The following is a 22,375-nucleotide window of genomic DNA, read 5'->3' on the forward strand; positions in this document are numbered from 1 at the left end:
AAGGGTTAAGAGCAACCTTTTACCTTTTATTTAGCAAAGATTGGAAATTCCAGGACTAAAATCATCCAAATGATTCTAGTGAAGGTGTATGGAGATTATAAACACTGTGGAGCACTTCCTGTATTACCACATGACATCACAAGGTGGAACAGTGTTTTCTGTTTGAGAAAATAACTAAACATGCAGGGTGTGTGTGTGCGTTAAACATGTATGAATAAAACAAAACTCCAGATATGTTTTTGATGAGAAAACAATATTATAACATAGATCAGAAAAAGCGTAATATGGAGCCTTTAAAGTCCTTTCAACTTTTTGCCTTAATAGTAAAAAATAGTAAGAGTTTCTCCTTAGTTAATTTGTGCTGACTGTGGATGTGTCCCAGTTTTAGTTTCCAGTAAAGAGGCCCAGTAATTACAGAGAAGAAGCAAAATGGAAATCGAAAAACTATTCTCCACAGAGATAGAAGCCATATGCTGGAACAGTTTATCCAAAGCTATACAATTTTCTTTGCAACAAGCTGGTTTGTGCTTTGTGTTTATATTTCTGGGGATAAAAAGTTACTATTTAATTAATTATTACCACAACTTTGTCCATCTGTTTTAAACTACAGACAACTTAGACATGAAAGCAACCTCCACATAAACCATTCTGTCGTCACATTTTTAGTGTAATCAAAATACATGATTGTGTCTTATCTATAGTGGGCCATCTGAAAATCTTTTGAAATCTTTCTTTAGTTTATAAATATACTCATAAGTTATTCATATGCATGTGTCAGTCCAGTCCTCCATGAGTCACAGCTCTTGACAGCTTGCCCTCCCGCTGCTGTCTCTCTCTGTCTGTACAGGATCTGTCCATCACTGGGAGCTGCTGCTATGTTTACTACAAGGCTCACCCGGGTCCTTGGTGGCCCCTCCGTGCACTTGTATTTGGCTCTCAGTCCACACGGCCACCCCGCCCTGGGTTATCTTGCTGCACCGTGACAGGCTCGCCACTTGGTTAGCGGACAAGACCCGGTCCCACATGCCCACCTGGGACATCTCTCCGACCAGCGCCTGGGTGGAGTCGAAGCCCCCTCCAACGGTGTCCTGAAGGAGAAGTAAGAAAATGTTTTTAAAGGGCACATATCACGCTATTTTATGATGTATGTAGAGATGTAACAATAACCAAAATATCATGATATTGTCAAAGTTCACACAATAATATCGTGGACCATCAAAATATATCAAATTACAAGTTTCTTTGCTTAAATTAAGAGGTGCAAGGCATTTAAAAAGGAAAAATGTACAATTCTACAACTCTTATATACTCTATAAAAACTTATATATAAATATAGTATGATTTTGAAAGTGCAATTTATCTTAAAAGTCATAAATTGCAAAAATCTAAGCTATATTTGGTACTTTGGTTTAAAGACTTGAAATGACTTGAAGCTCAAAGCAGATGACTTGGACTTGACTTGGACTTGACTTGGACTTCTGGGCTAGTGACTTGAGACTCGACTTGAACTTGACTGTATTTGATTTGGGATTTGATTCATACTTGAGGTCAAAGACTTGAGACTTGCAAAACAAAGACTTGGTCCCACCTCTGATTCCAAGCATCCTAATTATTCACGGTGATGAGTTTATAAGAGGTAAAGCTGACAACAACTAGCATGCTAACACTCACATCCTGATTATCGGACAATAAACTAGTTTGTAATTGAATGCAAACAGGACACAGCAGACTTATTTTGACCTCAAGAGCTGCTTATGTAATATATCTGTAATGGGGTGAGACAAACTTTGCTCAAATATATGAAAAAAATTGACTGAAATGGTTAAAGCACCTGATTACTAACTGGCTATTCAGGTGTCATAACCACATAACAAAATGCCTGCTTTTATCTTTAAGCACAGGATTAGATAAGATTAGACATTAACTGCTGTTGAATGAAAGCGTGGCCTTCGTTTTTAAGGCTGAGCTCTTTCGTCTATACTACAGTTTATTTAGAAAAGAAAGCGTCTCATTATATTCTACACACACTTCACATCACAGTTCATAGTTCAGTGTGCAAAGCTGAACTCAATACAGTTGTGAGTTGAGTCTGTGACACTGGTGGATGTGTGTGGCCCTGTCTCACTGAGGTACGTCTGGAGAGTTTGTGGTTCAGTCAATACGATACTGGCCTATACACTCCATTCTCTCTTTGAGCTCTTCTCAAGGTAAATGTAATATGTGTATGTTTTTCACAGATGTATTCTTCTTGTATAATCAAAACTTTAGTCATCAAAACTCTGACACAAAAGTTTAAAGTGAACACTGAACATCTGCCAAGGTCCTGTAGCTTTTTCATTCCCTTCTCAAAATCAAATCTAACAAAAATCCAATAGTGCTCAGTGTGAAGGGCACATAGTATGAGGCCTGAGTTCTTTTGTCCTTTTGTTTTATGTATGTGTGTCAGAGTCCTGCACCTGGTCTGGTACCCACAGGCAAATAGTTGCTGAAAGGGGCGGGTTTTAACGTGCTGGGATTTTACGGACAGGTATGCGGGCGGGTAGGGATTACACACGGGTGGGTCAGGATTAATCAGGACTAAACCAGGACTACACCAGGACTAAACTTGGACTTAAGAAAGAGGGAGAACCCTGAGTCCGTGGAACAGGGTGTCCACAAAGCGCAATCGGGCGACAGATGTGGTTACCTCCATGGGGCGCGGTGCCAGTCCTTTTGCCCACGGTCAGCTAATGGTCTACACAGGCACACCTCCGAGCCAATCCCGACAGCAAGTCCTGGTTCAGTTGTAGTTTAGTCCAGTTTTAGTCCTGTTTTAGTCCTCCTGGTTCACTCCTGGAATCAGTCCTGAGTTAGTTCTTGTTTAGTTTTTGTTTAGTCCTGGTTTAGTCCTCTTTTAGTCCTCCTGGTTCAGTCCTGGAATCAGACCTGGCTTAGTCCTGGTTTAGTCCTGGTTTAGTCCTCCTGTTTCAGTCCTGGGTTAGTCCTGGTTTAGTCCTGGTTCAGTCCGTGGCGTGTGCAGCGCAAAAGAACTCAATCAGTGTTTGTCTGCTCAGTAAATAAAGCCTGTGAAGTGATGACAGTCGAGTCTTGAATGAGACGTGAATTCATATTCGTACTGAAGAAAGCAAAACTGTTTCATTTCATTTCGTGATTGTAATTCTTGAAGTCATAACTTTTCAATTCATATTCTGATGGATGCTTCAGTTACAAAGCTTTTAATTTGTGTGTGATTTATCATGGGCAGGTAATAGGTGGAATGTTAATGGGTGCGGGTTTAACTTTGATAAAATCACGGGCGGGTGCGGTGCTGTACTGTGCGGGTGCGGACAGGTGTGGGTCTCCAAAAATGAACCCGTGCAGGACCCTGATGTGTGTGTGTGTGTGTGTCAGTGGCAGTACGTACCTGCTCTTGTCCCAGGACCAGCACTCCTCCAGGGCGGATGTGGTGTCCCGCGGCCAGAGAGTGACCCTCACCTCTCAGCCTGCCCCCCTGGTAGGCCTGCCAGGTGCCCCCCCTCTGACTCCAGCTCACACAGATGTGCTGCCAACTGCCCCTGGTGATGTTTAAGGGCAGCTGCACCACCTAGACACAACACAGGACACTTCAATATCACATTCATCAATTACAATAAACAGTTCACTTGGCTCATAACTGAAAATCATGATTATTTGTTCAAAGCAGAAACTATTTGTAATGTTTTGTGAATCGTTTTCAAACATTACTGGGAATTAGAGAAGATGGTGGGACAGAAGGACAGCCTAAGATAGACATGTCCAAACTGATTTTATTTATTTATTTTTTTCAATTACACAGTGTTTTTGTATTTTGTAATCTTTGTAATTGCATAGTCTGACATTAAAAATACATTTATTAGAGAGTAATCACAGGATTTTTCAGGACACCAGAGATAACAGCAAAAATGAATCCTATAAATCCTGATACATGTTGGCGAAACTGTGCTCCTTACCTAGGAACTCATACTCACATATTCCGGACTTGTCCAAAGATAAGTCTATTCTGGAGTGATGTTTTTACAGCTCTCAATACACTATTTCAGTGATCATTTGTTAAAGAACCACAGCTGGCAATTTTAGGGTTAATTCCAGATGGTTTTGGAGGAAATGATAAAAAAAAAAAAACCTCTTAAGAATTTTACTGACTGCTGCACTTGATTGTATTACTGTTAAATGGTTGAACTCTGATCCACCCACTTATTATATTTGGATTGAAAAGGTGAGAAAGATTTGTGAGATGGAGCAGATCACTTATTCTTTGAGACTTCACAGAGAGCTCTTCATTATGAAATGGAGTCCCATGTTTGGTCTATTATTCCAGCAAGCTTAGCATTTTTATTTTTTATTATTTATTTAATTATTTTGTTTTGTATCTAGTATTTTAATTGTATATGCATAATTGTTTCTGTTATTAATATTGTTTTCATCTATACTGTTTGGTCTCTAAATGTACTCTTGATGTACAAGCTGGGGTATCTTAAACTTAAAAACAAATTTAAAAAATAATAAAAAATACATTTATTAACTGCACTAAATCACATGCTTCAAAATAGAAAAGTAACAACAAAAATATCTGATTGCAATGAACATAGAGATTGCAGTGTGATTTGTGGTAAAGTTTAAAATGTGGATTGTGACTACTACTACTACTACTACTACTACTACTACTACTTCTACAGTAGCTACTCCTCCCATTACTGCAACTCTTACTACTCCTAATACTCCTGCTCTGATTACTACTATTACTCCTACTACTCTTACTCTGACTACTACTACTACTACTACTACTACTACTGCTACTACTACTACTACTCCTACTACTACTCCTACTCCTACTACTCCTACTACTACTACTGCTACTACTACTACTACTACTACCCATAGTCCTACTACTACTCATACTACTTCTACTACCACTACTACTCCTACTACTACTTTTACTCCCACTACTGCTCCTACTACTCCCACTACTACTCCTACTACTATTCATACTCATACACCTACTACTACTCCTACTACTTAGACTACTTAGAAGTTAAAAAAAATAATACATTTATTAACTGCACTAATTGACATGCTTCCAAATGGAAAAGTAACAACAAAAATATCTGATTGCAGTGAGCATAGAGATTGTGATGTGATTTGTGGTAAGGTTTAAAATGTGGATTCAGTTCAGGATGCAGGTGTAGTTAACATCTGGGAAAGAAACCTGAACTGAACAAGATTAAAAAGATGTTTGTAATGGTCCATACTCCAGGGTGAGCAGGTTTTATCATTCATAATAAAGTGGCGATGATGTTGAATGTTAAGGACCTGATGCCACTTGCAGCCTTTGTGATTTGTGACCGTTCATTTCCATGTGATTGTGATGAATCTTGCAGCTCTATCTCATATCCAATCTTTTTCACCAAGGACACCACTTTCCTCGGTGGAATCTATTATCATAATGTCTTACTTGAATGATACCATCCACCACTGCAGTGCAGATGCCAGGGCCCATTTAGCCTGTCCACTAAACTGACTATTCCACCTGATGTGTTCTACTTCTTGGTATGCTAATTCAACATCCCACAGTAACAGACCAATCAAGAGCACAAATTCTTGGACACAGAGGAGAGCTGATTAAAAGTCTGTGCAAATTCCACGAGCATCAGCAACAATCTGCTTGGATTATTGCTCCGAATCCACGGGGAATATGTGCGTGTTGTTTTATCCAGGATCTATATCACATTAGAAGTGTAAAGCCTCGCAGGGACCCTCTCACATGTTCTATCCCCACTATTAATAAAACATTATCTCAATTCAATACATGAAACAGGCAGAATGCAGAGGGGCTGCTGCTAGTACTCACTTACATTTGCTGGAGTGCCTTTTTGGAGATATTGTTCTTTTTTTGGAGTAGTTTTTGGAAAAGAAATGGTTCATGGTACTTATTCTGAAGAAACATTACTCTTACATCAATAAAACATTTTGTATTTTTTTTGTTTGTTTGTTTTATTGAAGAAGGCTCTTCAGATGTCATTTTAAACAGACATGTGGAGAGGGTTTACCGTGCAAACAAAGTCCCGGCCAAACAGTTACACAGTCAGTAGCAAGTAGAATCTTTACTTCTACTTCTATTTGCAGAATTGTACTCATTTTTACCTTCTCTTCAGATCAACAGTAACTACTAGTACCATTACTACTACTACTACTACTACTACTACTACTACTACTACTACTACTACTACTTCTACTACTACTTCTACTACAATAACTACTACTACTACTACTATTACTACTACTACTACTACTACTTACTACTACTACTACTACTACTGTCTACAATACTACTACTACTACTACTTACTACCTACTACTACTACTACCCTGTTACTACTACTGTGACTCTTACTACTACTACTTCTACTACTCCTTCTCCTTTTACTACTACTAATCCCACTACTGCTACTGCTCCTACTACTAGTCCCACTACTACTACTACTACTACTCCTGCTACTACAACTATTACTACTCCTACTACTGTTACTGCTCCTGCTACTCCTACGACTACTACTACTACTCCCACTATTGCTACTGCTTCTTACTACTTCCACTACTATTACTACTCCTACTACTGCCACTACTACTCCTACTACTACTACTCTCCTACTACTGTTACTGCTCCTACTCCTACTACTACTTCTACTTCAACTACTACTACTATTCTTGCTGCCGCCACTACTACTGCTACTCCTACTACTATTACTACTACTACTATTGTTACTGCTCCTACTATTCCTACTACTACTACTACTACTACTACTATTACTCACTGCTCCTACAACAACAATACCTCCTACTACATCTACAATAACTACTACTACTACTACTACTACTACTCAGACTACTACTACTACTACTACTACTACTCCTACTACTGTTACTGCTCCTCCTACTCCTACTACTACTACTAGCACGAGCACAGTACCTTGTCATTGATGAGCAGCTCTACGGGAGTACGCAGGCCTTGCAGTAGCACCACTTCGTTGGGCTGCTCGGGGACGGCGTAGGACAGGGGAGTTCCGATGCCCTTGTCTGCGGGCCGGAGCCACATGCACACGGTGAAGGCGTGGAGCTTTGGGATGTGCTGGTTCACTACTGCGTACATGTAGTTTGTCCTGGTGGGGAAGGACAGCCTGAAACCCTCTGGGAACGCCCGGCCTGGGATACCTGAGTGTAAGAGAAAGGGGAAAACCGAGAGCAAAGAAAACTGTATCAGATAATGCTTCAAACTGATTTATGCTCCACACTTTAACCATCACATGTGCAGCTTCAGAGAGACGCAGATCCGAACGTTTTGATCTCTCCTCTTCAAATCACACAAGTCAAAGATCACTTATTCATCACAGACCTGCCACTTGGTTTCATTAAGGAAAATACTAAATGAAACACTGCGCCAGTTATGTCGTATCATCTGTCAGAAAAGCAGACATTTTGTGAATCTTTTTTTACTCAAGTATAGACATAAGTGAACAGCTGCATTTCAAAACAGTCTAGCAAATCACAATATAACTTTTTAACTGATCTTATTCAATTACAAGACAATAATGACCTTTAAAACCTTTCATGACTCAGTTACATTTATATATTTTCAAAAATTTGGTAGATAAAAATATAAATTATTTTATATTTATATGTTTTTTTGTCTAGGACTTAGTGATATAGTGATAAAAACTGAATCATGACAGCTCTGAGTGAGTGACAGCTGGATTCAACTAATCACATAGAAGTATGTACTTTCAGAAGAAGCAGATGACTTTATTGATCATCATTTTAAGGTAACATAAGTAGTTTTTTTGTGGACAGACTAATGTGGACATTAGTCTCAACATGCTCCATTCTACGTTCTAGTGAAGGTGTATGGAGTTTAAAAACACAGTGGAGAACTTCATGTATTAATAGCTTAAATCTGCAGGATTTGTGTGTTAAACATGTGGATGAAACTAAACAAAACTCTGAGTAAGTTTTTGATTAAGAAACATTATTATATAGATCAGGAAATAGAATAACATGGACCCTCTAATATGAAGAAATAACCTGTAGCTGGAGCAGTAACCTATTGTGAGCGTGTTGTAGAGATTGCTATTTCCAGAAATACCCTTACTTCCAGCTACTATTATGGGATGTTTGTCACTATGCTAACTTAAATAATGGCCAATAAACAGCCAACCGCCTCTGTACAAACACAAATATAACACAACTACTCCTACCTTGCTTACTTACTCATCACTCCCGCTGACTCAGCCTATTTTGGGCAGTGCAGATTTCCAAGTTCTTTTCAATCTGTTATTTATTTTGAACTCAATGGTAGCAAGTTTAGCCGTATCCTCCACTTGTGCCAAGCACACACTTCCATTTTAGCTTCTCCTCGACTATAAATACCCAGGGTACATTTGGTTCTGTGCGTGTGCACGTACCTTCCTCCAGGCCTGAGATGCGGTGGTGGAGTTTAGCGATGCTCTGGTCGATCGCCTGCCTCTGCTTGTGCGTTTCTAGCCTGAGGGCCTTTCTCTCTTTGTCCAACAGGTCCAATTTCTTCTGCAGCTCGCCCTCCAGGTCCTCCGTCCCCCTGGACACGTCCCCCCCGGCAGTGTGAGGGGGGACAGGGGGCGCGGGCTCTGGGACAGCGCTCCTCGGTTCCTCTGGCTGGCCCGCACTTGTCACCACGTCCGTCAGGTTGTGAGGAAACGGGCCGATGTCGGACTGTGGAGACAAGATAGTGGAGGTAAATATGTGTACTCAATTACAAGTACAAGTGGACTACTGCCCAAATTGTACTTGAAGGTCATATTCTGAGAAATTGACTCAAAATGTTCTTTTCCACCTTGTGATGTCATGAAGCAGTGGTTTTCAAGTTAGCAGCTTCTCTTTACCTTTCGTTGATTTGAGATTCCAGGGCTGAAATGATCCACATGATTCAAGTGATGCTGTATGGAGTTTAAAAACACAGTGGAGCACTGTATTACCACGTGACATCACAAGGTGGAACAGAGTGTTTTCTTTTTGAGAGAAAAACTCAACCGAAATAGGCCTATGTAAATTTGTGCATTAAACATGTGTGAATGAAACACAATTCCGAGTTTTGATGAGACAACATTATAACATAGATCAGAAAATAGTCCTTTAATTAAAAAGTACTAAAAATACTACTACTAATACTAGCCTACTAGTACTAGTAACTACTTTTGAACAGATTTTAGCAGCATTTTAGATTGCAGTTACTTGGCTAGAATTTCCCCCAGTTACAACTACAAATACAGGTTTAAAAATCTACTGAAGTACAGTTACTTTACCCCGATACATAAAACACATAACCAAACCCTTGAAAAGTTCAATAAAATTTTTAAAATATGTAAATTTGTCATCCCAGAAAATAAAAAACAAGAACTTTGCACCCCAGGCCATGGCAGGCTGAAACACAGACTATCAGGTTTAGTAAACAAGTAGTGCCTTAAAAGACCTGCACGTGGTTTGAACCATGAGCGAGGAGCATGTTTGAACTTTTAGCCCTGCTAATAAAGTTTTTTTCATACCTGGCAGTTTCAATGCACTAGGGGTCTTCTTCAGAGTGATTACATGACTCTGAGACATGTTTGATCAGGTGATTTAAATAGATTTTGGCACTATCTTTTGGCAGGACGACAGCGCCATCTGCAGGCCAACTTCTTCAGAACAGTATCCCTGGTGTGTAAGAGTGAAAAGGGCCCCTCGTCTCAGTTTATAGTCCTGTGGGTACGTTTCTGTTCTGTGTCCTGTGGAGCTGTTACTGCTTTGCCTGGAATGTTCCGCAGTGTGCCAGAAAACATATCTGCCTGACATTAAGGTATTACATACAGGTATTTTTATTGCTAAAAATAGCTTTAAAACATGCATTCTCATTGTCAGTATAGTCGCCTATTCACAGATCTGACCTGTGACTTTGGTTTTGTAGTGTCACTTTCTTGTTTATTTGGAAATGGATACATTTAGTAGTGGAATATTTTTATAAAGATCTGAGCAAAGGCCTGTGCAGAAAAACGACATTGACATTTAAAGTTTATAAACAACATTACCTCGCCCCTGGTGATTCTAATCTCCATGCATCATTTTAATGGAAAAAGATTAGAGCAGCCTTATTAGTAGAGGTTTCTTTCTCATCAATAATATCTCTAATGGCCACTAGGCAAAGTGCATAATTTAAGAGTTTTTTATGTGTTTTGCTCACAAGCAGCTACAATCTTTTCATTAAAATCATGCACTACTCTGTTTCTCTGTGCGTAAGCTGGGACTATTCAGTTTTGACGTGTTGTAAATGGTTCCAAAACAATCTAAAATGTTTTAAAGGTGCTCTGTGTCATATTCTGATAGGGTCTGACATTTGCTTATCTCCATGAAGCTGCTTTGTCTTTAATGTTCCACAGTATGGTATTAAAGAACCCATATTACACAATTTTCTGATCTGTTATAATGTTGTTTCCTCATCACAAACAGACCTGGAGTTGTGTTTTGTTTCATTCTCACGTTTAACACAAAAACCCTGCATTCAGGCTGAGTTCTTCTCTCAAACAGAAAACACTGTTCCACCTTGTGATGTCATGTAGTAAGACAGGAAGTGCTCCACTGTTTTCTGTTTTTAAAGGGACATTTCGGAATTTTGGACATAGGACCTTATTTCCTAGTGAGCCAGAGTGTTGGAGACGTGTGGAGACACTTTTTAAAATATTCCATCCAGTCCTTGTATTTGCAGAGGTCACTGGTGCTAGGCTAGTGCACGTCAATGGCCATAGTTATCCTGCCACTAAAAACAGTCTTACCCATTCCTCTAAACACCCGAAGTAAAACAGTAATAACGCCAGACTGTCGATGTGAATGCCTGTGTTGATAGAATAATGTTAGAAGTGAAACCAACCTTGCATTTGAAGGATTTATGTCTGAGCAACAGCAGCGAGTTGTACTTCCTGATAGAAAGCTTGGCAGTGGTGCACTGATATATGAGAAAATAGTCCCTCAGCATGCGACAATTTATGCGATGCAAGGCTAGTTTTATTTCAAACATTATTCTATCAACACAGACATTTATATCAACAGTCTGGTGTAATAATAGATTTGCTTTGGGTGTTTTGTGGAGTGGGTAAGACTGTTTTTAGTGGCAGGATAAATATGGCCATTGACATGCACTAGCCTAGCACCAGCGAACTCTGCAAATACAAGAACTGGATGGAATATTTAAAAAGTGTCTCCACACGTCTCCAACACTCTGGCTCACTAGGAAATGAGGTCCTATGTCCAAAATTCTGAACTGTCCCTTTAAACACCATACAATTTCACTTGGATCATTTGGATAATTTCAGCCCTGGACTTGCCATTCTCTATTACAAAAGGAGCTGTTAACATGAAACCTACCACTCCATGACATCACAAGGTGGAGCATTTTGAGCGCTGGAAATATAGATAGAGTAATAATAGAGGATTACTCAAACATGTGTGAATGAAACACAACTCAACAACAAGAATGAATTCTGTGTATTATAGGATCTTTAAACTTTTTCTTTCTCCAAGAAGACCAGCAGGGAAAACCACAGAGCCCAGTTATAGGTCAGATCAGAATGTTTTTCAAGTTATTACAAAGACAAATGTAATTAAATGAATGAACAATGGGTTTAATTCCATGCTGTGGAACACTCTGAGGAAAAAAAATCTCCGTGGAGTAGTATTGTCATAGTACTAAAATTTCAAACTTGATTTCAACACTTAAGAACAATGATAATATTAGAAATAGATGAGATACAGATTAAAAGAGTAAAGGAACCATCACCACAACATCACCAACAGTCATTACAGAGACCCATCCAACTCATTAAGTATTGTTGAGGAAAACAACCTTTTCCTCTCATGTTCATTAGTTTCTGCTTAGATAAAAAAAAAAAAAATACACTTGAAACAGAAATAAAGTCCAGGTAATTTACTATTCCAATATTAGAAAGTCATACTCGTACAAGAAGTCTGTGCTGACATTCACATGCAGAAACTCAAAGTTTTACGACTTTACAATGACTTTTATATGCAAACTATGACAAGTGATGACATTATCCTTATCAGTAGTTCTTGTCCTATTTAGTTAGTTTGCTATTATGTAGATAAATTGGAATATCATGCATTTCTCTTGACATATACTATATCTATGAGTCTCAGAGCTGTGATGAGAGCTCTTATCTTCAAATGACCTCAGTACAAGAATGAACTATAGAAGTGATTATACGAAATAGCTAAGCCTAGTTATTTATTCTAACAGTATCTTCAGAGTAATGTATAAAACAAAGTGTAATGTATTACCTGTAAATATTCAAAGACTGTTTGAGATGAGAACAAGCTTTTGCAGTTTAAAGGGAACCTACATGTTTAAAAAACCCAGATTCAGAACCAAGGTTATGGAGCGAAGCATCGCTATGAAAGGAGTTAATTTACGGAATAGTCTTGAAAAAGATATAAAAGTATCAAGTCCAATGATGGCATTTAAAAAACACATAAAATCCAGTGCAATTTGTTTGTATGAAAAAGGAAATTAAGTTGTTGTAATAATAATAGTGAAGATTTCAGTTTGAAATTGTTTAATAATTGTGAACTGAAATGTACTGTAAATGATTTGAAATGTTTTAAAGTAACTATCGGTGTTGATGTGTTGTAGCCTGATTCATCAGCCAGTTTCACTTCGTGGAAACCGCCTGACCTCACAGTGCCAGGATTTGTTCACTCGACGGGAGGCAGGTACTTCTTTTATTTAACCAATCGCTGCTATTTGGTCGTGACATATGTAATGCGCCGCTAACGGGGCTAACTGGTATATTAAGCTCCCAAATCCTGTTGGAAGAAGGGCAAAAATGTCTTTCCCCTTGATAAATCTCACCAAACATTCTCTTTGTTCCGGCTTTAAATCCTCGATCTCGGGAATCGTTGCCAACACAGAATATATAGCTCTTCGCTGACTGGCTGGTGCCCGAACTCGCACTTCCAGAATTTTTGCATGCTGTCTAGTGTATTCTGATTCCTGATCTAGTCGCTGGAGAGAAATAAAATTGAGCGGAGACACTAGGTGGTGCCAGCCTGGCTAGATGTATTGTCTGGAAAAGAGAAAAAGGGGCAGATAATGTAAGATTGCTCTTCTTTCTGCTCCTTTTCATTAATTTCTTGTATGTTTGATGTTGTGACACTGTTAATGTCTTTCTTTATTCTTTATTTATACAAAACAACCTGATTTTCAACATTAAATAATAGTATTTTCATTTTTATTATCATCTAGTCTTATACATGTTCTGATACAGCTCAAGATCATTCTAAAGCTTTTCAGGAAAGATTCATTTCTGTCCTGTGAATGACTTTTTTAGTATATAGTTTCGATATTAGTTAGTAATATCGTTTAGTATCTGATTTTCAATACTTTTGTCAACCCTTCCATGCAGACTTCATGAAGTAACAAGAGGAATGGACCAATGACGGGTTCCGCAGTGGCCTTTCTAGCAATCATGAAAAAACCCTGCTACTACTTTACCCAACAACAGAACTGCAAACTCATATACCTGATAAAATGGCCTATAAGTTTTCTTCCTTTTAAAATTCAACAGCTAAAGTGCCAAAATGCCACAGTGTACAGTATAATCCCCCATTAATTAACCTTAACTCAGGCAGGATTTGCAAAGAGTTCCCTTAATTACATTGAGTTTGCGCCTTGAATCTAAATATAAACTTCATTTTCCTTCACACGTCTGAGGGGACTCTTCTCAATTATGTATACCACACACAGAAATTATAACGAAATGTTCCGACTGCTTGGAGAACACAATATTTAAGTCCAAACAAATTGCCTGCTACTACTGCATAATAGATTACAAGATTCTGGGTCCCCTGGCGCACACGGGAAACAGGCTTGGCAGGAGTCTTTAAACTTCGTCAAGAAAGTCTAAGAAACTGAAGAAGCCTGTGAAATGCTCAGTAATCACTACAGTATCCAATCTTACTTCAATATGCAGTGTTCAATGCGTAAAGGTAGCTGTATTGTAGTCTTGTGCGACACTCTGTACAACCTTGACCTATAGTTTAACTTCAAATAGAAAACATGTCAGTCTTACATAATGCATTAGTCAGTCACTTTTTCCACTTTTACCCTTTTTTAGTTCTGGTAAGATGCTTTTGTTTTTGACTGATGGAAGTGAGGCTGACAGTCTGTGCTATTTTTCTCTCCGATTGTTCACTAACTCACGCACTGCATTCATATTAAGCAAGGTGGGTGAAGTGCTTTGTCCAAGGACACAATGGCAGAATGCACTGGTCATAATTGGGAGTTGTTGTGACTATGTTGATAATGTTAGATTACCAAAAGTTTGAGTTTTTCTCTCTTATAGATGCTGTTGCCTGATTGTCTATCCATGGGTTTCACAATGATGAAAAGTAAGGACTGTCGCCATAGTGATTAACCATTTAAAACAAGATATTATGTCTTTTGTATGGGGAAAAGCTCTAAAAATGTCACATATAACAGCTGACATTTATGAATAGAGTTGGCTACTTAAAGTGCATATTAACAAGACTAACACTTAAAACAAGATTTTCTCCTAGTTTGGCCCTTTTTTTGTTTGTTTGTTTGAGTTTATAATTTTATGTCCTGGTTGGAAATGGGCAGCTGGTATCTCATACGTTAGTTGTCAACCAGAAACCATACTGCAAACAAGGGCCAAAACTATCTAATTCACATAGATAAATAGTTCTTATTTGATAGTTGTGGCACGGATCACAAAATTCACAGACACGTCCCGAACCATGACAAGCGAACCGAACGTTGTTTTTTTTTTTTTCATGAACTGTGCCACCCCTAGTATGTATGTGTGTACATGTGTGTGTACATATGTATGTATGTATGTATGTATGTATGTATGTATGTATGTGTGGATATGTTTTTGTATATATGTATATATGTGTGTATATTTATACAGTGTATAATGACAGGTAAGCACTCCAAAGGTGTTAAAGGTGTTAAAAAAAAGTGTGAACCATGTCACGTGATTATGTAAAACAATTGGGGTAGAACTCTATACATTTTTAAACTTCATCCTACTCCTTTTGAGCACCAGGTCCCAAATATGTTCATGTACATATCCCTGTTTTTGTTTTTGAATTTTTGTTGTACCTGGCTCAATCAAATAAATAAATGAAATTAAATGAATTTGTAGCAGATGTCGTTAACATGTCGTGGTGGGGTGAAGCTAACTGAAAACAGGAGGTCCAAAGGGCCCACCAAAAACAACTCCACGTCAAGATCAAACAGACATGGAGACTGAGGGAGTTAGAGCAGGAAGTCCAGCAGAAAGAAGCCCTCAGAAGAATCTTGAGGAGCTCCAGACACAGCTGAGTGAAGCTTGAGAGGAAAAGGAAACAATTTTGAGTTTGGGAAAAAATCTCCTCAAACAGAAAGACAAAGAGAGAGAGCAAATGTTAAAGCAGGGTAGACAGATGGTAAATGAGTATGTGCAGAGCGTCTACCAGGAGAACGAGAATCTTAAGAGGTTCTCCCAAGAGCAGCAGAGTCTCATGCTCAGAAACCAAGAGAAGATGAAGCAGCTCCAAAAACAACTGACAATGCAGAAGGCAAACAGCCACTACTACAGCTCTGGTGTCTTTGAGGAGCTAAAGTATGCCCGCAACACCATAAAGAACTTGAAAGTGACCAGTAAAGAGAGTACGCAGAAACTACAAGAGTGTATCCAAGAGAACAGGGAGCTGAAGACTACTCTTCAGGAGGTCCAAAGAGCCCACCAAGAACAACTCCACATCAGCCGTAAACAGATATGGAGACTGAGGGAGTTACAGCAGGTGGTCCAGCAGAATGAAGCCCTCGAGAAGAATTTTGAGGAGCTCCAGAAACATCTGAGTGAAGTTAGAAAGGGAAAGGAAACAATGATGGAGAAACTAAAACAGTGTAAACAAGAGAATAGGGTGCTGAAGATTACTCTGCAAGAGGCCATTGAGAAGAGGGAGACCAAAGAGAAGCTTCCGGTCAGCACCAAACAGGAGCTCCAGAAGGCACACAAGGAGAAGCAGGCTCTGCAGAGGAAGGTCACTGCCTTGGAGTCTGCCCTCCTTGAGCAGACACAATCAGTTGAAGAGGCACTGAATGCACAAGTTTTCCATCTTGAGTCTACCCTTGCAGCAGAGAGACATTCTGCTAAAGAGGCCCTCAACAACCAGCATCTTGCCCTGGAGTCTGCGTTTGTAGCAGAGATGCGGGCAGCTGAGGAGACCTGGAACAAACAGGTCCTCACTCTAGAATCTGCTCTCGCTGCTCTCTCAGATTAAAGCCATAGCGGAGGAGCTCCAAGTCAAAGTGGACCAGAAAAACATGAATAAGAAAAGGAGGAGGTGGTTTAAGTGGTGGCAGTAAGTCACCCTCCAGTCTGAACCAAACCTCATCATAACCTGTGTCTGTGTATCTTACCTTTCCACTGCAGATACTGTAAGTGGCATAAATGAGTTAAGGCACGACACAAAGGTCCTGAATTATAATTAAAGAAGCAAATTAGAAATTTCAAATGACTCTGAATGTTTTTTTCTTTTCAATACAGATTGTATAGAATCCAGAGCAACAGATGGCAAATAAGCTCTGCCGATATTTATAGGACACTTTTTTATAATTTTCCCTCAAATTTTCAAATTTAAATTTACTACCTCACGAAACCATAGCCGCGTATCACCGCAAAGGCGACTCCACCGAGAGCTGTAGCAGGACGAACACGTGCAGCACTGTCTCTGTGTTTGTCAATGGGAAAGCCGATCAGACTCGACTGGGCGCGTTTAGCCGCTTGTATCAGGTCTACAGTAAAACTAACAGCTGAACACACTTGTATTTACCTTCTGTACAGGCTGACCATGGCAAATGCCAGGATTTCAAAAGTAAATTTTAAAGCACTAATTAACAGTATTTCTGGACCTGGGCTCTTTCACCTGACACAGAACTGCCCCAGGAGCATGTTGTGCTGGTGGTAAATGCACAAATACAACCAAAGATCCATTCTCTCTGTGTATTTTGATGGGGATATGCGTCTACACTCGCGTAGAGTGTCAAAAAATAAGATGGATACTATTTTCTGAAATCTACGTGGACAGAACGTGCTGCTCCATACGTGCATCTAGCACGTATTTCTTATTCTGTAAAGCACTTTGAATTACTTTATGTACGAATTGTGCTATACAAATAAACTTGCCTTGCCTTGCCTTGCCTAGCAGTGGAGCCGCCCTCAGTCACTTCCCATGCATTCTAAAAGTTACGCTTCCGAAAGTTGCAGTTTTTACGCTCGCGTAGGGCGAAATATGCATGCAGTGGAGCCAGGCCCTAAGGGCATGGTTTTGTGAAGTAATGACACGGGCGCATCCTCTATGTCCGGGCGGCCCTCTTCTCTCCTACTAGGTCAGGAATGGGAATACACGGGCACCGGCCAATCAGAGAAGAGCCATACATTCTGTGTTGACAACGATTCCCAAGATCGAGGATTTAAAACCGGAACAAAGAGAATGTTTGGTGAATTTTATCAAGGGGAAAGACATTATTGCCCTTCTTCCTTACAGGACTTGGGAAAAGCTTAATATACCAGTTAGCCCCGTTAGCGGCGCATTACATACATCATGACCAAATAGCAGTGATTGGTTAAATTTAAAAAAGTACCTGCCTACTGTCAAGTGAATGAATTCTAATACTGCGAGGTCAGACAGTTTCCATGAAGTGAAACCGGCTGATGAATCAGGCAAAATTTTACTTTGTGGCTCATATGACACGTTGGTTGTCACCCAGCAAGCATACTGCAAACAAGGACCAAAACTAATCAAATTTACACAATAGTTATTATTTGACTAATAAAAATAATTGACAGCACCTTTTTTGTAGATTGAATGTTTAAACTGTCACAAAAATGTGTTCCTTGTGTGTAAATTGTGCCTCCATTTTGGCAGGAATCAGTGTTGATTCTGATTTGGTTTAGATTTTTGACTTCCTGTAGTTTTGTACTTTTCTTCTCTACTTTTTTCCCAAAAACTGCCTACTTAATTGGAATAAAATTATGATGAATATTCACCCATATACTGTAAAGTGGACTAAGGGAGTGTGACATTACGCATAGCCTCCGACTCCAGTCAAATGAAGCTCACCGAGGTTCACAGTTACAGAGGCAAATTTGGAGCCGAGTTTCATATTACTAACAAGAAATAAATCAGGATCATATAGAGTGTTACGACCAAATGAGGAGAAAAGGGGCAATTTTTTTATTTATTTATTTTTTCAATACAAAGTGAATTGGAGTAGATGGAGCTTGTAGCTTGCCCATGCACACTTCCTGTTTGGAATGCCCTATGTCCATTTATATACAGTCTATGTATTCACCACAGGAAGTACCGCACCAAACTAAGTAGTAATCATAAAAACATGAAAACCTGTCATATAATCATTTATAATCATACCTAATCATGAGGTACCTGGTAATTTCCAGCCCTGTATGCACACATTGATAGTAAGTACTGCTGTATATAAAATGCTTGGGTGTAAATATTTCTGGATGTTGTTTTGATTGCACATTTGACAGCTGCTTTGCTGAGCCCGGGGTTCGCTCCGAGGCAGTATTTAACATGTGAGGAGGCCATAAACATAGAGAAAGACTCCTGTTTGGTAGCACCTTCTCACTGCAACTTTCAGTAAAACCTGGTGTACTGCCACAGTGAGAGCATCAGTGTTGTGTTTTGGAAAGAAAGAGAGGATTAGATGGACCGCTCATGGCAAATTTACAAATAACGTCTAGAAATCTCATAACTCCAGTGACACAATCGAACTCAGATTCTTCAAGACAAACGTCATGTCCGCACTTTTAAAAGATGACAAAATAAATTGAAAAATGCCTGAGTGAATGTTTGAGAACAATCTTTCATCAGCAACGAAAGAAGTGCTTAAAAAGGGCCAAAATGAAAAGCATCCTAGAAATGGTGAACGAGAGAAAATGGTCGTACTGGAGATATGTAATGAGGATGCAGAACCACAGGAGCCCCCTGGAGTCCTGAAAATGATCACCAGCGAATAAAAGCGGCAAAGAAGGCCCAAAGAAAGTCTAAAAAGAACACTAAGACGGGTGCACAGGCCTGGGGGACGACAATGGAACAGCTGGAGATCAATGTTAAGCAGGGTCCAATGGCAAAAGATGCTCTCTGCCTTCTGGATTCTAACAGAATGTAGAAGCACTAGAGCAGATACATTTTTCTCCCTTGTACACCACATTTCTCCGTGTTCTTCCACAGGGCTATGGTTACATGTTATTCAGCTTGTAGGTAAAATATTAGGGTAGAAAGTATACTGTATACTGTATAACGTATAGTATCTATGAGTATTACGCTGAGCTCTTACTTGAATAGTATTTTAATCAAATCGAGATCAAATAGAGGTGTAATAATATCCAGGTCTCACGTTGCGATATCATCACGGTATGAACCTCACGGTACGATATATATTGCGATATCATAGGTAAGCTCACGATATGGTGGGGAGGCTCACGATTAGGGATGTAACAATATCCAAATCTCTCTGTACGATATTTATTGTGACATTTTGTGGAGGCAAACAAAACTGTTAATATGCTACTTTTTCCTCGCCTTGACAAGACTTAATCCAAAGAACTAAGACTTAAAAGTGCTTAAACCTGTTATTTCTTCTTGTAGTCTGCACTAAAAGCAAAGCAAAGGATCATGGTCTATGTAGTCCCCTCTGTCTTTTTTTAGCTATTGCTGCAACCGTAACTCTTAATTTAAGCAAAGAGAATTGTAATTCGATATATTTTGATGGTCCATGATATTACTGTGAGAACTTTGATGATATGATATCACAATATTTTGGTTACTGTTACATCCCTAAGATCAAATGTTCAGTGACTGGCTTGGTACACAGTCAGTCTGTTAGAAAAATTGTGTGGTCTGAAGCTCAGTTTAGACTTTTGAGGAAAAAATTTGACTGTTTAATGTTTAATGACACTGATGGTGTGCTCATGCTCGACTGATTTGGTCCTAGTTTGAGCCCAGTTTGGTTCTGATGTACACTGGGTTTAGTTCTGTTCTGGTCTTGGTTTAGTCTTGATCTAGTCCTGGTTTAGTTTTAGTAATGTGGTGAATGTGTAAGAATGGTGTAAGAAATCCAATTGCACCCTTAAATGTCTGTTTCGTTTATAAAATCTAAATAAAATTGTGATTGATCAATATGAGGCAAAAATATATATATATTTTTTGCCATATAGCTCATAAAGTGGATACTAAAATATTATCTCCTATTCTGTCTATTTATTTCCACCTTCACCTGTTCACTGCATGAGGTAAATTGTCCTTGCTGTGAATGTGAGATAGGCCAAGTGCCTCCTGCTACTGAACACAAAGAACAAACACAGACCAAAAAATACACTAAGAAAGACATCAAAGTGTTCCTAGTCCAATCTCTCATGACTATTTCATGTTTCCGCGGACATCTGAGTGTAGACATCAGTGCATAGACATATATGTATAGACATGGCCAGTGCGAGCATGTCCTACATAATTCAAGTCCTGTATCCAGCAGAACCAATCCATCTTTCAACAAATATAGGAGCTCCATACATTATGCATGATGTTTCTTTTGCCAAAATGAACTTATGTAGTACATGACACAATTCTGCTGTGATAAGAATGTACCATTATGGAATGTGCATCACAGTACTATAACTGTTTTAGTGCTGCCAGGGATTTATTTTTTTCTAAATTATTATTATGCTAGATCAGATTTAAACTTTATCATAATGTATTAGTATGAAACAAAACTATGAAGTCTAATAGTTTAAACTCTGGTGGTGGGTGACTTGATATAGGGTCTTATTGTTCTAGTTAAACAGTTCGTGCAGTGACACGGGGGTCTTCCTTTGCCCTATGTTTTCCCTGTGGGACCTGCATGTGCGCCCTCCGTGGGACTAATTACTGGCGCGGAAGGTGATGAATGACCCTCTTATGTAGGTAGGCTACACTCATGTAAACGTGCTCAAATAGACACACACGGTTTAGTTTTACCTCCAGTTTTTCGATGCGGTCTTTGAGCTGAGCGATGGCCTGCTCCAGCTCATCCACGGCTCTCACGGTGAGTATGTGTGCGCTGTCCGGCCCAGAGTCCGGACTGTCCCGGACCATGTGCTCCAGGTGGAGGTCCTCGGTAGTGCCTCCCCACAGCCCCGCGGGACCTCCGCGCCTGGTGCGGCCGTGGAGTCCCTTCTCACACTCGGACAGTTTGCCCGTGAGTTCCTGGATAGTGCGCTGGTCGTTCAGTATCTGGTCCTTCTGCTGGAGCACGGTCTGCCGGAGGTCGTCTGCCGTGGTGCGGAGGTAGCCCCAGTCTTCTCCCGCGTAGAGCGAAGGGTCGTCGGCTTGTTGCTCAAACTTTCCCTCGTTGCACTCTCCGGCGGGTATGGGCGTGCAGATGAGGCGGCTCACGGCGGGGTCGTGCCCGGTGAGTCCGGTCACTCCGCTCAGGCCGATGTTAAAAGTGGGCGCTTCGGGGCCGGGTGTTTCAGAACCATGGAGAGCTCCCAGAGAGCTGGCCCGAGCCGCAGAGCCTCCCGCGGCCGGAGTGTTCACCGCAGAGTCCGGGTACACGGACTGGTTCTCAGAGACGGGCTGCTGCTGCGCCGCGGCCGCTCTGGAGGAGCCAGTGTGCACCGCGGCGATGATGCAGATGACCGCTCCGATAAACGCCACCATCCCGGCGGCGAGGATCACCACAATGAACTTCAGGGTTGCGGCGGGCTACGGCTCCAATTTGGAAAAGACGCAAAAACTCACTGCAGGCGGTCTAACGGGGGGAAGTGAAAGGTCCAAAACAGGCGCAAAAAAGCCCCAATCATCAACTAGCTGTCCTCATGTGACCAGTCCCGCTACAACAGTCCTCTGAAACAGTCCCTCAGCAAAGCCAAGAGCTGATGGAGAAAACATGAGAAGGAGCCGTGAGGAGCTTCTCTCCTCCTCCTGCGTGCAGCGCGCATGTCCTCACACTCCAGCCTGTGCTTGTACACGGAGAGGCACGAGACAGAGTGGGAGTGAGTTATGACACTCTCCACGCTGCGTGGAAATCACCTCTCACTGCTCATCCTCCTGCTGACCGCCTCGTAACTTTCCCCAAACGAGTTTAGAGCAGACCTGTGGTGCTGAGGCGGCAGTCTGCGCTCTGTCACTGCACTGCGCGCTTACACATTGATTTTTCGTCTTCATTAATATGCATCAATGCTGAAAATGTGTTTCCCCTTTCCCTCTGGCT

General features: G+C 40.3%; 1 protein-coding gene across 1 annotated transcript; it reads right to left on the reverse strand.

Moving 5' to 3' along the window:
• Positions 1–857: 857 nt before the first annotated feature.
• Positions 858–21,849, reverse strand: LOC110162428 (neuronal pentraxin receptor-like). Its single transcript, XM_020927324.2, has 5 exons — positions 21,139–21,849; positions 8,475–8,760; positions 6,986–7,227; positions 3,404–3,583; positions 858–1,088 (listed from the first exon to the last, which is right to left on the reverse strand). Exons 1-5 carry the CDS (start codon positions 21,820–21,822, stop codon positions 858–860), a joined length of 1,623 nt encoding a protein of 540 aa, XP_020782983.2. The 5' UTR covers positions 21,823–21,849.
• Positions 21,850–22,375: the final 526 nt, after the last annotated feature.

This window comes from Boleophthalmus pectinirostris, unplaced genomic scaffold (genome assembly GCF_026225935.1).
Source record: "Boleophthalmus pectinirostris isolate CB_2022bp ecotype Guang Dong unplaced genomic scaffold, ASM2622593v1 HiC_scaffold_17, whole genome shotgun sequence".
Lineage (NCBI taxonomy): Eukaryota > Metazoa > Chordata > Actinopteri > Gobiiformes > Gobiidae > Boleophthalmus > Boleophthalmus pectinirostris.

Coding starts and splice junctions, on each gene's coding strand:
- LOC110162428 (XM_020927324.2), bottom strand. CDS start 21,822: ATGGTGGCGTTTATCGGAGCGGTCATCTGCATCATCGCCGCGGTGCAC. Junction 8,761..21,138: donor ACCGCATCGAAAAACTGGAG/GTAAAACTAAAC, acceptor TTGTCTCCACAG/TCCGACATCGGCCCGTTTCC. Junction 1,089..3,403: donor TGGTCCTGGGACAAGAGCAG/GTACGTACTGCC, acceptor CTTCTCCTTCAG/GACACCGTTGGAGGGGGCTT.